A 17,038-nucleotide genomic window follows, 5' to 3' on the forward strand; every position below is an offset into this window, starting at 1 on the left:
CCACGTCCGGCTGGATAGGTTCCCAATTTTGCCTCTGAAATAGTCGGGTACAGGATGGGGTGCTTCGAGGCAGCCTTCCACCATCCCAATTCCAAATGGTGTGGACACCTCCGTCACTGGTCCCTCGGTTGGGAACTCAGGGACAGGAGTGGCCCGCCTTCCTCACTGCTGCGTTGGAAGCCTCTCCTCACAGACTCGGTGCCCAGAAGGCTGAGCACAGCCCGCCCGCCAGCTCCACACCCGAAGCTGAGCGAGCCCGCCGGCGGCACGAGTGGCGGGAAGAGCCAGCCCGCCCCACCCGCGAGCTCCTCGGGGGCGTGGACAGGACAAGCCCCGCCCATGCCCAGCGGATCCTCGCGGCAACCGGCACAACACAGCAAGATGGCCGCCGTGCCGCCGGTCGCCTGAGGGCGATATCCGAGCGTCTCCGCGTCGCCTCTCCGGCGAAGCTGTCCCTCCCGGTCCTGCGGCGGTGAGTGTGCTTCGGCGTCCGGACCAAGGGGGACGGCGGGAGGCAAAGGCCGGAAGGCTGCGGCCCAGTGTGAGGACCGCCGGCTCGGGACGGATTCGGGGCGGGGGCGTGTGCTTGGGAAGGGATTGGACGGGAGGGGAGGGCAGGGGGCGGGCGCGCCAGGCCCGCGTGGGGTGGGGAGGGGAAGAGGAGGGGAGGGCAGGGGCCGGCGTGGGGGTGGAGAGGGCACGGCAGGGAAGGCAGGGCCGGAGAGGGCAGGCGCTTGGAAGGATGGGGTCAGGCTGAGAGGAAGGGCCGGGCGCGCCACTGTCCCCCGAATGCTGCACGGAGACGGGCTGGCAGTCCTGCGGGCAGCCTAGGAGGGAATGTCTGTCGAACAAGAGAAGCAGGGACCCGTGAGTGTGGAAGCCACACTTGATTCCATCACGGTGCTCTCCCTAACCTCAGCGCTGTGGCTAGGGGCATGTTCCCCTTTTAAAACTTTGTTTCACTTTTTTCTTTTTAAGTTCTATGTGGATGGGGGGCGCACATGTGAAGGTCACAGGACAACTGTGGTGTCACTTTCCTCCCTTTCACCTTTTTCCGCGAGTTCCAGATACAGAGCTTAGGTCATCAGATTAGCACCAAAGATGCCTTTACCCCCTGAGCCACCTCAGTGGCCCCCTGGGCATGTTTCTTAACTACTTCCTTGATGTCTCAGTTAAGGTTTCTATTGCTGTGGTAAGACACTGTGACCAAAGCAACTTGGGGAGGAAGAGTTTGTCTTAAAGTCCCTGGTGCAGTGCTCTGAGGAAAATCAAGGCGGAACCTCAAGGAAGGAATTGAAGCAGAAGCAGTGGAGGATTGCTGCCTACTGACCTGTCCCTCATGGCTTGCTCAGTCTGCTTTCCAGGACCACTTCCTGGGGGCAGAACTGAACTCAGCGATCTGAACCTCTCCCGTTAATCATAGAATGCCCTACACACTTGCCTATAAGCCAGGTTTTGTTTTATTGTTTGGTTTTTGAGACAGGGTTTCTCTATGTATCTTTGGCTGTCCTGTAGACCAGTCTGAATTCACAGCAATCCACCTGCCTCTGCCTCAGGAGTGCTGGGATTAAAGGTGTGCACCACCACCACCTGGCACCTACAGGCATATTTTGTGGATGCATTTTGTCAATGAAAATTCCTTCTTCACAGATTGTCAAGTTGACAAAAACCAGTCAGCACACATGATCTGTTTCTTCATGTGTAAAATCGCCAATCTCTTCTGGGTGTTTGCCATGTTTCAAATACAGTTCCAAGTACTACTTAAGTGTAAAGTTATTTAGAATTTTTGTAACTGTGAAAGTTGCATTCACACTTTAAAACTGAGCAAGTAACCTTATTGGAATAAATAATTTGTCTTAATGTCATATAGTAAATGAAAATTAAAGATTTTGATTTAGATCATGTGATTCTAGAATCTAAGGTCTTGATTGCTTGTAAATGAAATTCTATTTTTGTTTGTTTGTTTGTTTCTTTTTTGAGACAGGGTTTCTCTGTGAAACAGCCCTGGCTGTCCTAGAACTAACTTTTGTAGATCAGTCTGGCCTTGAACTCACAGAGCTGTGCCTACCTCTGAGATTAAAGATGTGTGCTACCACCACCCAACTGTGATTCTGTTCTTATATAGCATCTTAAAAGATTTAAATTTGGCAATATCTGGAGCCAGAAAGGTGGCTCAGAGGTTTAGAGCACTGACTACTCTTCCAGAGGTCCTGAGTTTGGTTCCCAGCACCCATATGGCAGCTCCCGACCATCTGTAATGTGGTCTGGTGCCCTCTTCTGATGTGCAAGCATGTATGCTGACAAAACATCCATATTCATAAAATACGCAGTTAGACAAATCTTTAAAACATTGGCAGTGTCTTTGGCGTGTTTTTCCTGGTTCTTTTAGGTAATGCGCCTTTATTGTTTGCACAGTAGGTGATTCTCTACTCTCTTGTAGTTTATAGTCTGATAGAAGAAGCAGTACATAGGTAGTTCCACAGATCCAACCGAATGAACGTTTATAAGACCCTGAGTGCAGAATCTGCAGTGCAGGGACATTTGTCTTCTCATACATTCTGAGTGTAGAAACCTGACCTTCTTAGCTGTGTGTCTTCTTAGAGTTTAACATACTCCTAAATTTATAAAAATTGTTCAGTGAAGTTGGATAGATAAATTAGTACAAAGGGATGAGAAGTTTGGGGTGTGAGTGAGATGGGAGGGAAGAAATAAGGTTGTAAATAGAGGAAGGTGTACTAGTCAGGGTGTTACACGGGAAGGCATATTCTTGGGTAATTAGGTTGCATGCAGATGAATGGGTGGTTTGAGCGTGTGTTTGGATGGGGAATGTCAGTATTAGAATGGAGAAGGGTGTGGCACTTGCTGAGTTGAGAGAAGCAGGTGGGGAAGATGGGATAGAGAGATAGTTATAAGATAGAGTATTAGAATTGTAGAGAAATGGGGAAGGATACGGTGGTGTTTGGGAACTGGGACAGAACTTGTGGAGAAACTTTACAGTTTAAATAGTAGTGAAAAAATAAAAGGCAGAAGTGGGCCGCACAGAATGGGCATTGGCTTTAAAAAAGGGTTGGGCTGGGTTAGAGACCTTGAGGATGGCGGGGTCTAAAGACAGGACTTCAGACAGCTAAAGAGAAGATTTAAATAAGCCAGAAACCAGAGGTGTGGAATGAAGAGAATCAGAGGGAAAATCTAAAATGTTAAAGGGCTAAGGGAAAAGTGTTGGTGTTGTTAGATCAGGACAAGTGTCTAGGTTTGTGGGTGGTAGGATGAGTTGTGTGTTATAACTTAGTCACATGAATCTAATTGTCACAACACTCCAGTGGCTTTCTCTTGCTCTGTTGAACATCTGCTGGGCATTTAAAAATTGCTCTCCAGCCCTCGGCTTGTTTTCTTTATTTTGTTCTTGACAACGCTAGCCCTACCTTTCCCTGCCTTCTCTTTCCTGTGGTTTCCATTTGTTCATTCTGCACTCAAACTTCAACCCACTGCAAGCAACAACTAGGGTCAGAATTCCCTGTTTCTTCCTTAAGAAATGGGCGGCTATCACCAAAGTGATCTAACTCTAAAGACTGTGCTAGTGACAAGTCTTTACAGAGGGTTTGCCAAGTGCCAAGTACTGCGATAAACTTGTATGGTCGCATTGGAAGAACTGAATACATACTATTTCCTGTTTTACAGATGAAGAGTTGTTTTACCCAAAGTTCCACACTAATTGGATAAGCCAACATTTTAATCTTCCTATGATCCCCAAACCTGTGCTCTTTGTTACCATGTCACATAGCTAAATGAGTTTTGGGGGTTCAGATCATATTTTGCATCATGTCCTACAGGGCACATGATGTCTTACACAAAACAAACTGACTTCTATCTCAGTCCGGTATTATATAGTTAGTTCAGTACACACAGACACACACACACACACACACACACGTGCACACATACACGCACAACTCTCTTACACACCCTCTCTTTCTCACACACATACACCACTAGTTTAAATTGCTAACTTAACATATATTTATACTTTTTCTCTCATTTTCTCACATGTAACTAACCATATAAGTCAGAAAATCTCCCAGAGTCACAAAACTGCTGTTTATGCTATCATCACAAAGCTTTTGCACTTTATTTTAAAAGTTGATTAAAGCTGGTCAGTGGTGGCACACACCTTTAATCCCAGAACTCAGAGGTAGAAGCAGGTGGGTCTCTGAGTTCGAGGCCAGCCTGGTCTACAGAGTGAGTTCCTCAAAGCTACACAGATAAAGCCTGTCTGGGGGGGGGGGGGGGGGAGTGTAGATAAAATAACTAAAACAACAAAACCCCATTTGTGTTTAATATTCTTTCATGGATAGGGGTCTCTTGGTCATACTAGTGATTCCATGCTAAGGTGAACTGCCATGCTCCTTCAGATATGAATAATACACTCAAGCGTGAGAAACTAAGCTAGGTGTAAACACTTAGATAAAATGTATTTACTCCTTGTGGTGGTTTAAATTAGAGGGCCCCGCAGGCTTATGTGTTTGAATACTAGGTCCAGCTGGTAGAACTGTTTGGGAAGGATTAGGAGCTATGACTTTTTGGAGGAGTAGTGTCACTAGGGTGGGCCAGTTAGTTCTCCCTCTGTTTGTGGATAAAGATGTGGGGTCTCAGCTACTGCTCCTGCACTATGCCTGCCTGCCTTCATGCTCCCTGCCGTGATGGTAATGAACTAACCCTCAGGAACTGTAACCCTTGATAAGTTCTTCTCTAAGTTGCCTTGTTATAGAATCTTGTCAAAGCAATAGAAAGTAACTAAGGTTCTCCTGAATAAAATTAATTAAGGGGTGACAAACACTCTAGGTCATAGTTTTCATAAGGCAAGAAATCCCAAACAAAACAGGATGTACAGGCCCATCCTCTTACATCTTTTTCCCTGTTTCATAGCATATCTGATATTACAAAAATAGAATAATGTATATCACATACTATAGATGTTTCCTTTTTTTCTTAGTTTTGTTAATAAAGCATCCTATATCTGTAGGCAATTCACTTATTTTGTATCCTACATCTTAGTCTTCTTTCCACATCTTCAAAATTATAAACCATCTAGAATTCCTCTTATCAAATGCTAGTGATCACTAAATTATTATGAAGTCCTGTTACCTCTCCTGCCAAGTAAAACTTATGCTTATATAGTCACAGAGTTAGAAATATATTCTGTGGACTCCAGAAACATTTTCATAAATTGTGACATGAAAGATGAAGTGATGGTTCTCAAGTTCCAGTGCCCCCACAGGTCCCTCCCTAAATTGCCATAGCGCCTGTAAAATCTGGATATTGGAATATATACTGTCTCATAGGGGAACCATCCTGGGGAGCCAGGGTTTGAGAATGGAGACGTGGACAGCACAGATTTCTGTTCATAGGACTGAAATGGAACTGAGGTGCAGGAACAGCTTCATTGGCTGCAGATTAACATTTGTCTTATTTGAAAATGGTTTGATACCTTAGCAAACCTGTAAGTAAATTGAACTGGACTAAGACTCAGCTATTTGTTTTAAAAGTATGTTGTTAAATTGGACTTTCAGTTTAGTTTGTACATGAAGGTTGTATTTGGCCATATAGAAACGTAAGGCCAAGACATGCAACCTCAGGCCGGGCGGTGGTGACACACACCTTTAATCCCAGCACTCGAGAGACAGAGGCAGGCGGATCTCTGTGAGTTCGAGGCCAGCCTGGTCTGCAGAACATGTTCCAGGACAGCCAAGGATACAGAGAGAAACCCTGTCGGGGGGGAGGGGGAGAAAAAGAGAAATAGAAGAGAAAAGAAAGGCAATCTTAGACCAAATTCAACATATATAAAGATGCATATACATCATTCTATTTTCAGTATCTGCTTCTGATATCAATTAGTCATTGGACTGAAAACTACTTTAACTTAATATACTATTACACTAAACTTGTTTTCCAAAATTAACTGTATTTGAGAGCTGAGGCTATGCATTAGATTATCCAAGGTGATATTTTAAGGGGACAAAAGCAAACCTAGAGGAGTGCTGAAATTTAGGCTAAGTAGAAGAACATGAGCCAGCAAAGAAGGCCACGGAGTAGCAGAAAGACAAAAGAAAGCCAGTAGAACACGGTGTCACAGACTGGGTTCTAGGAGGAAAGGGTGCTTATAAGCATTGCTTGTCAAATATTCCCATATGTGACCCTGCATGGAAGGGACCTGTGAAAAGTTTGTGCTGGTAAACTGAGAAAAGAAGTTACAAGTCAGACTCTGACCTGAGCATGTGTCACGACAGGTCTTCCAGGGTCTTGTCCCTGTGGAGGCGTGATCAGCATTCAGACAGCACCTGCTCCATAGGCTTCCATAGCCTTTGAGTTCACAGCCTCATAGTCTTAGAGCTCCAGAGATAATTTAAGATGCTCCATGGCTTAAACCAAGGACATTGAGCTTATAATTAGTGATCCTAGAGAAGCTAAATAAGGAGAACCCAAAGAAAAACATATAGGCATCCTCCTGAATATTAACCTTCAGCAAGCGATGAAAGGAGACAGAGACAGAGACCCAAATTGGAGCACAGGACTGAAATCTCAAGGTCCAAATCAGGAGCAGAAGAGAGAGAGCACAAGCAAGGAACTCAGGACCGCAAGGGGTGCACCCACACACTGAGACAATGGGGATGTTCTATCAGGAACTCACCAAGGCCAGCTGGCCTGGGTCTGGAAAATCCTGGGATAAAACCGGACTCTCTGAACATAGCGGACAATGAGGACTACTGACAACTCAAGAACAATGGCAATGGGTTTCTGATCCTACTGCATGCACTGGCTTTGTGGGAGCCTAGGCAGTTTGGATGCTCAACTTACTAGACCTGGATGGAGGTGGGGGTTCCTTGGACTTCCTACAGGACAGGGAACCCTGATTGCTTTTCGGGCTGGGGGTGGGGGACTTAATTGGGGGAGGGGGAGGGAAATGGGAGGCATTGGCGGGGAAGAGACAGAAATCTTTAATAAATAAATAAATTAAAAAGAAAATAAAAAAAAAATTAAAAAAAAAGATGCTCCATGGCTGTAGAGACTAACCTTATTAAATATATTGAAAACTCTTACAGGTTTTGATGGCCATCTGGTTTTATTCTTGCAATGAAGAAAGGCTCTGCACAAAACTTCTCCAAAGCAAAGATGCCACTGTCCTCTCATTATTCTGGGCCATCATCTCTTACATCCAATATGAGATCTAGGTCACTTTCGCCTTTAATTGGATCTGAGATGCCACCTTTTCATACTCCTGGACAGTGGTCTGCACAGTCTGAGCCTACAGATGAAAACACCATGCTTTTGGAGTCCCAGCACCATAAAGGTACTGCTAAAAATGTGTCTGCTCTCCTATGGAAGCAGAGATGGGAAGTACTGAGCTTAGATGTGGGTCCCAGACAGAACACCCTCCTGAACTAGCCAGCATTGCTCTTTTAATAACTGGTAGGAACTGTGAGAATGGGGTGAGGACTGAGGCTTTGGGTGAGGGTAAAGGTGTCTGTGAAGGTGTTAGGGCCGGGGAGTTTCTAGAAAAGGAGGTTGGATTTCTTGTAGAGTTCTTTCTAGCTCTTACTAGGAATTTTCCACCCTCCTTAGCTATGGCTGGACATACCGCTCACCTGCGAGTGGAGTGCTTTCAAGATGATAAACGTGCTAGCCATGGTTTCTTTTCTTTAAACTGTTTCTCTGTGAGCGCACCGACTTCCACTTAGGGAGCATGTACAGGTCCCACCAGCCTTTTAATTTTAAGTCTTTTCCTTTTTCTTTTTGTAATTTTATGTCCATTGATGTTTTGACTGCATGTATGTCACTGAAAAGGTGTCAAAAACCTTGGAACTGTTTACAGACAGTGTGAGCTGCCTTTTGGGTGCTGGGAATTGAACCTGGCAGAGCAGTCAGCCCGTGCTCTTAACTGCTGAGCCATCTCCCCAGTTCCTTAAGGATTTTTTCTTAAAAAAATGTTCTGCTGATCTAGTTTCTGTTTTCAGAAATGCTTTATTCTTTACTAGGTCATGAGTCAACTTCTGCTGACCTGAATACTTAATGGTTTATGTTAAAATCTTTCAACATTAAGTTTATACTCTACTGTGCAACTTTACTGCCTGTTGGTGCCTTATTATTTCTGAATAGATTGTTATTCCAGAATATTGGTTTTGTCAACAGACTTTTCTTTTTATAAAACGCAATATGACTTTAACAGTCTTTGACAACACTTTCCACAAAGGCCGTAAAGGAAGGTCTGTTACTTACCAAGCTGATACCCTATGTCCATAAAAATGATATTTCCTATTAAGTAAAGCAACAAATGGAAAAATCGTGCTCTGCAGCAAACCTCGGTGCTGCATATGGTTGAAAGTGCAAGGGAAAACACTTGCACACAGGACCTGCCTCGGGCCTGAGCTTGATCTCCACAGAACTGATCTCCACACATTGCTGTGGTCCAAGTGCACCTTCACACACACACACACACACACACACACACACACACACACACACACACACAGAGAGAGAGAGAGAGAGAGAGAGAGAGAGAGAGAGAGAGAGAGAGAGAACATGTTTGGAATGTATTTGCTTGAGTTGACATTTTGAATTTGTGCTATATTAGTTGCAGAATATTGAGCATATAATTTAAAATATTTATTTATTTTTATACATGGGTGCCTTGCCTGTACATGTATCTATTCACTGTTTATGTCCCTGATGTCCTTGGAGGCTAGAAGAGGGTGTTGGTTGTGAGTGGGCTGTGTGGGTGCTGGGATCAAACTCATGTCCTCTGAAGAGTAGCCAGGGCTCTTAACCACTAAGCCATTTCTCTTGATCAAAAAGTTTCTATAAATGTGGACATTAGTAATTTTTTCTTCAAAGGTTTATACAGCTTACATTTTAAATGTAAAACATTTATTATAGAGCCCCAACTGTAACATTTTCATAGTGAAGTGGTATAAAGTGACATCCTAAGGTACTGTGATTAGCCAGATACTGTCTGTACATCTGCATAGATTAAAATTTCTTTACGTATAGCGTAAAAACAATTTGTATTTTGTGATGTTTATACTTCCTAATGATCTGTTTCTGGATTTCAGGAGCTGATTCATATGTAGGAGTCCGGTATATTACAGAGGCCCTCATTAAAAAACTCACTAAACAAGACAACTTGACCTTGGTAAAATCTTTGAACCTTTCACTTTCTAAAGATGGTGGCAAGAAATTTAGGGTACGTTTCCAGCAATTTCTAAACATAACATTGATTTTATTTTTTTATGTCTTTAGGAATATCTTTTGGTTTTTTCCTTTAATGGTTTTGTTTTTGGTTTTTGAGACAGGGCTTCTCTGTGTAGCCTTGGCTGTCCTAGAACTCACTCTGTAGACCAGGCTGGCCTCAAACTCACAGAGATCCGCCTAGCTCTTCCTCCTGAGTGCTGGATGCAGGCCACAAAAGAAGGCACTATAGTTTTAGCTTCTATGAAGATTTTAAAAGACAACTTTTTAAATGCTAAAAGGAAAACAAGTCTGGCAGTTAGTGTTTGCAGCCTATGTAATACCATTCGTATAATATAGAAGACCTACAATTCAGTGACAGAGACAGTGAAAATTTGTAAAGGGTATGAACAGGCAGTTCAGAATGGATCTAAATGACCAGTATTAACTTGAAACCGTGACCCATTCATTATTTTCAAATAAAACAAGAGTTTGGAAACATTTTCTGTTTTGTACAGCCAATGGTCAAACTTTGAAAGCTTTCACTATCGCAAAGGTCTGAGAAAGGGGTGTTCTCCTCTGCGTGTGTGAGCACAGAGAGCAAGCATGGTTCAGATGTGGTTGTTCTCTGGTCAGTAACTTAGTTTATAGTCACTGAGTTTATACTCAGTACCCAGCAATCCTGCTACTCTTTCATTCCTAGGTATAATATGCTTATTAAGCATTATTTAAATAAAAAATTTAGAAATGCCTAAACATCTCATTGGAGATTGTCTAAATAAATTATAGTGCAGTATACCATGAAATAACGTCAGATTTAAAAAGTGATTTAGAACCCTATGTGTTAAAATGTCTCAGTCAGTGTTCTGTTGCTGTGAAAAGATACCATGACCAAGGCATTTCTTTAAAAAAAAAAAGCATTTAACTATGGGTTTGCTTGCAGTTTCAGAGGTTAGTTTGTTTCATCGTGGCAGGGAGCATGGCAGCAGGCAGGCAGGAGGGGCGGTACTGGAGAGGTCGCTGAGAGCTTTTCATCCTGATCCACAGGCAGTAGGCAGAGGGAGAACTAGACACTGGGCCTGGCATGGGTTTTTGAAACCTCAAAGCATATCCTCCAACAAGGCCACACCTTGTAATCCTTCCTTGACACCTCATCAATTGGGAACTAAGCTTGAAATATATGAGTGTATGGGACCAGTGTCATTTGAATGACCACACCATGGCATATTTTTTTTCATGTTAGTTTCAGTGAAAACCAACTTTAAAGTGTATTATTTAGTATAACCTCAAGCTATTTTTAAAATTCTGTTTGCTGTATGTATGGACAGAAAGGAATAGAAGACCCTGAGTGTGTACACATTAGCCTCTTAATGGTGGTTCATCAAGTGGTGTGATTCTTCTCGTTTTAGTGAGCGCAGAAAGAATGTTCTGTGTTTCATTTGAAGACTTAAATAGACTACACTCGGGTTCCAGTTGTGTAGTTATTGAGGAAAAGGACACTTGTGGTAGTTTTAGATTTGTAGAAATGAAATATCAAATCAGTATGTAGTCGCTCTGCAGCTGTTCCGTGCACCAGACATATCAATCTAAGCAGGCAGATACAGAGGTGAATAAACTTAGCTTGTAGTCTGAGAATTTAGAGTTTGGTGTGAAAAGTGTCTAGGATTAAGTGTGAGAATAGGGAGGATCGTGGGATATGGTTAGGGAGGCCAAGCCAAGGTGAAAGCCTAAAGGATCTGTTGTGCTAGAAAAGACCCGAGAGCATGAGGCATGGAGGCTTCAGGTGGAAACGGCAGACAGCAAAGGATGGTAAAAGTGATGCAAAATAGCCAAAAAAGAGGAACAGAAATCACAGGTTTATCAAAATAGCCAAAAAAGAGGGAACAAAAATCACAGGTTTTTCAAACCCACCATGTCCATTCTTTCAAGGCCTCTGGAGAGTATTTTGTTTTTAAGATTTTTTTTTCTTTGTGTGTATGTGTTGCCTGCATGCCTCATGCCTACAGAGGCTAGAAGAGGGCACGATATCCCCTGGAACTAGAGTTACAGATAGTTGTAGTAAGCATGTGGGTTCTGGGAATCAAACACAAGTCCTTTTCTAGGGCAGCAAGTGTTCTTACCTGCAGAGCCATCTCTCCAGACCCTTGTCTGTGGTTTTTGTTGTTTTTAAATTGGCCTAGTGTTCTGTGTTCCTGGATGTACACACAGCTGACTCAACTGACTTGGTGTGGAGTCTCTGCTGGGTGTACTTCCTCAGTGAAGCCTTATCTTACCACCCAGTTGTAGCCACACACCCTCTCCTCTTCTCTCAACAGATTTTACTTAGCGCCCAGTATGTGCCAGCAGTAGTGCTTAGCAGTGTACACAGCAGGCAGTCTGCTCTCTAGGACTCTTGCATACTGTTAAAAGAGGTTTTCTTTATTGTCTTCTTTGAATTTTGTGTTTGTGTATACCAGTAAAGCCAAGAAATCCTATTTTCCTTATCTGCCACTATATTTCATGTACATAGAACTACTCCTGGCACATAATCCACGTTTAGTAAATATTTACTAAATGGATGATAATGGAGAGGCTGGGATGTGCTCAAAGATGTATTGCTTTACCACTACAATAGCAGTAAATGGGGAAGGCAGGAAAAGAAGTGTAGACAGTTCTTGTGAGTGTACTCATGACAAATGAGGGAGATAAGAGGAAGGCTCAGGTGAAACACCAGTACAGTGCAGTGCGCCTTGCTGATAGAGAAACAGTGTGGGCATAGTGAATATGAACTGTGCAATGGGGACAGGGCCTACGTCACGGCTATAGCCTTGCTGTGCAGTATCACACTTTGTTCATATTATCCGTGTAATGTATACCTGTTGTAAACTGAGGGGGGGGGGCGTTAAATAGTGTAGTACTTAGTTTGGATAGAGTAAACTGTCTTCGAGAAAAGTGGAAGGGAAGAGAGAAAGAGAAACGGAAAAGTTGAAGTCAAGGGCGCAATGGTGAGAGAATTCTTGTTGAGTAGTTTAGGCTTCTTACTGTACAGGCATTGCTGAGGGTCAGGAGAATATTGGCAGAAGCTTACTACTCATGGTCAAGGAAAGTGGTAGCAGGGGTTGTCCAGGAAAAGTGTTAGGATTTGCTGATCCAAACAGCTTCTAGTGCACCTGCCTCAGTGTGTTTATATGTCAAGGAGTCTGCTGCATAAAGCATTTACCATTTATTTCCAATTAGTACATCGAAAATTTGGAAAAGTGTGTTAAACTTGAAGTACTGAATCTCAGCTACAATCTAATAGCAAAGATTGAGAAGGTGGACAAGCTGCTAAGATTACGTGAACTCAACTTATCATATAACAAAATCAGGTGAGTGACTGCTCCTTTAGGTAGCATTTTGGGGCCTTCCTGTCAGCAGTAGACTGAGGTTATCAGGGTCATTGAAAGAGTCCATTAAAGGGTTATATTCTGGAACTTGCCATCTGTCTTTATGTTGCAGCAGCACTTAAGTGTGGGGTAGTATTTTATTTAGCACTGTTAAAGCAGGTATATTTTCTCTTTTTAGCAGTAACTTTGTTCTAGATGTTATTCGTGATTTCTTGCCTTATTACATAAGTAATATTTTGTGAAGACAGTGCCATCTTGATCCCAAAGATATTCTAAATAATTTGATCCTGTGTATTTATCCTCATGTTCTTTGCTCATAGCTACAAGAAATAACACTGTACATCTCATTTCTAATTCAGATATACATACAAATATACAACTACTGGGAGAAATAAATGTAGTCCAACCTAGTGATGACTAACACTGTGATGGGGAAGATGCAACAGAAATCAAATCTGGGAAATCTTTATACTTTTTTCCCAGCTTAGACTTTTTAAATATGATGGTCAGCAAATCAAAAGACAGCAAGCGCAGGCCTGGAGAGGTGGCTCAGCACCCACGGTGGCTCACAGCTGTAACTCCCGTGTCAGAGGAAGCCCACACCCTCTTCTGGCCTCCTTGGGCACTGCACACTTAGGCCACACGGACAAATACATGTAGGCAAAACATATATACACATAAAATTTAAAAAAGGTGTATGTGGGGGGAGATAACAACCTTAATAATGAGAGAAGTTCTAATTAAAACAAAAATGAGCCGGGCGGTGGTGGCGCACGCCTTTAATCCCAGCACTTGGGAGGCAGAGGCAGGCGGATCTCTGTGAGTTCGAGGCCAGCCTGGTCTACAACATCTAGTTCCAGGACAGGAACCAAAAGCTACAGAGAAACCCTGTCTCGAAAAATCAATAAATAAATAAATAAATAAATAAATAAAATAAAAATGAATGTAAAACAAAATCCTGGCAAATCAAGTTCACAATATAAAAACTTTCACAAGAGTTATCTAATGAAAATAGAGCAGCGCAGAAATATTTGGTCAGCATGGTAAACTGACCAGGGAATGAAATTGACAACTAAGTTGCAGGTACTGTGACGGATGTGCTGCCAGTGGGAGCTGAGTGGGCTGAGCGGGAATGAATGCATATATTCATAAACACAGTACCACTTTAGAGTGTATGTGCTGCTGGCATAGTTCATCTTTGGTGAGGACAGTTTAATTATGGGACATCTGGACAGCACCGCAGCTCACAGCAGTGTGCTGTTGAGTGTTCCAGTCTCAGGGGTGCAGCCACGGGCACCTCTTCTTTCCTGTGTTAGGAGATCTTAGAGTGTGGTAAGGTGGGCAGGACTACAGGCACACTCCTGAAGGGTTAGCACTTCAGCTCTCTGGGGAAGTTTGACTTTGGCCATTTTCTTTGGTTGTCATTGAGGGAAAAGTTAACTATAGTTATGGAAAGAAGTTCGGCAGCTGAGGCTATTTACTGTAAACTGCCATGAAAGAACTTAAACATTTTACGACTAAGTTTGATTTTGTACTCTGGTTTCCAGCAAGATTGAAGGACTAGAAAACATGTGTAACCTACAAAAGCTGAACCTAGCAGGAAATGAAATCGAGCACATCCCAGTGTGGTTTGCAAAGAAGTTGAAATCTTTGCGAGTCCTCAATCTGAAAGGCAATAAGATATCATCGGTAAGTATTCAAAGTACAAGATTTATTTTTCCTCAAACTTAAATTGTTCAAATTATAAAAATCTTTGTCCATGTTTATATTTTATATTGAACATGATCCCTCTCGTGCCCAGTACCTTCTCTTTTCACACCCCTCCTCCTCCTGTTGGTACCTTAATCTTCCTAAAAAAAATTTTATTCAAATTTTTATTTATTGGGAAAGATATTTAGAAGTCTTCAGTTGTTTTTAAAGAATGATATTTTTAACATCCTAATTTGATTGACCATATGCCAAATTCAGATATGACCTAGAATTCGTTAGTATAATTAAACAGACTCATCTCATTTTACAAAGATTCCATAATCAAGAATTGATCTCTTAGTATTTTCTTATCCATCATTTCATTGCACCTTCTTATATTCTTGTTGCCTAGTGCCCAATGTGTAATACATATGCAGTTCTATCTATTTTAAACTTACATTCTGAGGTTCTAATTTGATTTCCACTTTTCAGGTAAAGTCTTAATTTAATTCATGTTTAGTTAGAACATGCCTTCTAAGCACCTAATAAGTAAATATGGCACCTAATCAGTGTTATGTTGGGTGTTAGGACTGGAGCAATCGTGATATAACTTAACGATAATTGTCATAGACTGGAAATGGGAGGGCATGACCAGCTACAGGCCTAGGCTGCCCTAATGTCACCTTGGAGAGTCCTTTGATTTTTATGGACTGTTTAAACTAGAGAAGATAATTTCTGTATGGCCTCTTTACAGAGGTGTCAGGAGGGTCAGGTGGCACGAGAGACACTTTTAAGACAAAGAGTGACTAAGACTGTATTTCTTATACCTTCAAGTGTGAAGACAAATTAGAACACACACCTTTTTCCCATTTTATTGTTGATTGTCTTGCCTGTTTACATGGAGCTCGTGGTGCGGCCTTTCTCTGTGGGCCAAGCACAACTCAGACTTGCAGCTCTCTTGCCTTCACCCCCACATGCTAGCGCTGCGGCTGTGTTCTGCCACACTCGGCATTTATTTTTATAAGGATCTGGGGAGGAGACTCCATTTCACTGCAGCAGCTCGAGAGCCTTGGAGTCCAGGTCTCAGCCGTTCTGTAGGTCACCTCACAGGCCGGCAGGAATGAGCAGCCATGCGTCATACCCAGAGTCTGCTGAACAGCAGGAGAACCGTTCGGTATTTATTATTTGTAATCATACATCATTTTCTCATCTATTTGTTTGGCATTGGCATCATTAAAGATAATATATGTTTATTTGGGAGAAATATGTACTTGTACAAGCTATTTAAGCTAAGTGTTTCTCAACCTACATAAGTCCTTAGAATAAACAAAAGTCTTCAAAGAATGTTAGTATCTATACATATTTTTGTGTTTTTCACTATCAACTATAATGCCATTATCTCAAAATTTACCAAAATTCTTCATAGCAGTTCATTTTATGGTTATTTGATGCATACAAAATAAAGACATTAGTTTAGACTAATTTAGACTTAGATTGAAACCCCCATTTTCTTCAGTTACACTAGGCTCTGAGCTAAGGCAAGTCACATATTTGAATCTTGAGTTTTTCAGCTCTAAAATTCAGATAAGACATCATGGCTTTGAAGACCCACAGAGAAAATGCATAAGACTGTCTGATACACCAGTGCTCATAGACTCCTTTTCTGTCTCTTTCTTACATTGCTAATTTGGGGCAGTAGGTTTTGTAAGTAGATTTCTGTACATGTTAAAAGCAATCCTTTGTTAGTTTATGATTTTAAAGTGAATTATTCCAATACCACTGTTGTGCCATTTCAGCTCCAGGATGTAAGCAAGTTGAAGCCACTTCAAGATTTGACTTCTCTAATCCTCATTGAAAACCCGATCGTGACCCTTCCTCATTATCCCCAGTTTACCATTTTCCACCTCCGTTCTCTGGAAAGTCTGGAGGGTCAGCCAGTAACTACTCAAGATAGACAAGAGGCTTTCGAGAGATTCAATTTAGGTAAGAGATACTTAAAAATCAAATGAAAAGCTAAACTTGAATGAGGAAGGAACTTACCTTTAGAAGTTCTCTAGAGGGGCAGGGTCTGATGAGATGGCTCAGAGGGTAGAAGGCATTTGTTGCTAGACCTGAGGACCTGAGTTCAGTCCCCAGAACCCACTTGGTGGAAGGTGTGAACTGACTTCTACAGGATGTCCTCTGATCTGTATTCTTATGCTATGTCAGGTGTGCATTCCTAACCACCTCCAATAAATACACAAATATTTAATTTTAAAAGGTACTTATCACCACATCTGACATTTTAAAAAAAGACAAATTATAAACTTTATAATTCTACTAAAATTTGCATGGAAAATGACCCCATAAATTGATTAAGCAAGTAGCTGTTGAGCATATACAATATACCAAAAGTTCCCGGCCTCAAAAGTGATCTCCTGAATATGTGTGTTTTGTTTGTGTATCTAAGGTGTGAGAGGAGAAGGAATGGTGAGCAGCCAGCCAAGAAAACAGTCAGTTTTACATGCTAGCAAGATCAGAGTTCAGGAAATAGTTTCCAAAGCCCAAAAAAGATTTCAAGAGTGCAAGTGTCAACTTGGTGAATGGGCTGACACATGAAGCAAGACAGGCACAGAGGTGGCTTTAGAATTGCTTTGGGCTGGGCACTGGTGGTGCAAACCTTTAATCACAGCATTAGGGAGGCAGAGACAGGCTAATCTCTGAGTTTGAGGTCAGCCTGGTCCAGGATGACTGTGACAACACAGAGACCCCTGTCTTAAAAAACC

The 17,038-nt window shown here is 42.2% G+C and overlaps 1 protein-coding gene across 7 annotated transcripts in view; it reads left to right on the forward strand.

Moving 5' to 3' along the window:
- Positions 1-330: 330 nt before the first annotated feature.
- The window catches only part of Cntrl (centriolin), an 88,355-nt gene continuing 71,647 nt past the window's right edge, over positions 331-17,038 (forward strand). For 6 of the 7 annotated variants that reach the window (XM_075985986.1, XM_075985990.1, XM_075985989.1 and 3 more), the window contains exons 1-6: positions 331-472; positions 7,098-7,345; positions 9,105-9,235; positions 12,436-12,566; positions 14,132-14,273; positions 16,070-16,256. In XM_075985986.1, the coding sequence (XP_075842101.1) occupies positions 7,129-7,345; positions 9,105-9,235; positions 12,436-12,566; positions 14,132-14,273; positions 16,070-16,256 (808 nt within the window). In that variant the 5' untranslated portion in view covers positions 331-472; positions 7,098-7,128. The remainder of the gene's footprint in view (positions 473-7,097; positions 7,346-9,104; positions 9,236-12,435; positions 12,567-14,131; positions 14,274-16,069; positions 16,257-17,038) is intronic. The other variant, XM_075985988.1, reaches the window with a different exon arrangement.

Source organism: Microtus pennsylvanicus, chromosome 9, assembly GCF_037038515.1.
Source record: "Microtus pennsylvanicus isolate mMicPen1 chromosome 9, mMicPen1.hap1, whole genome shotgun sequence".
Classification (NCBI taxonomy): domain Eukaryota; kingdom Metazoa; phylum Chordata; class Mammalia; order Rodentia; family Cricetidae; genus Microtus; species Microtus pennsylvanicus.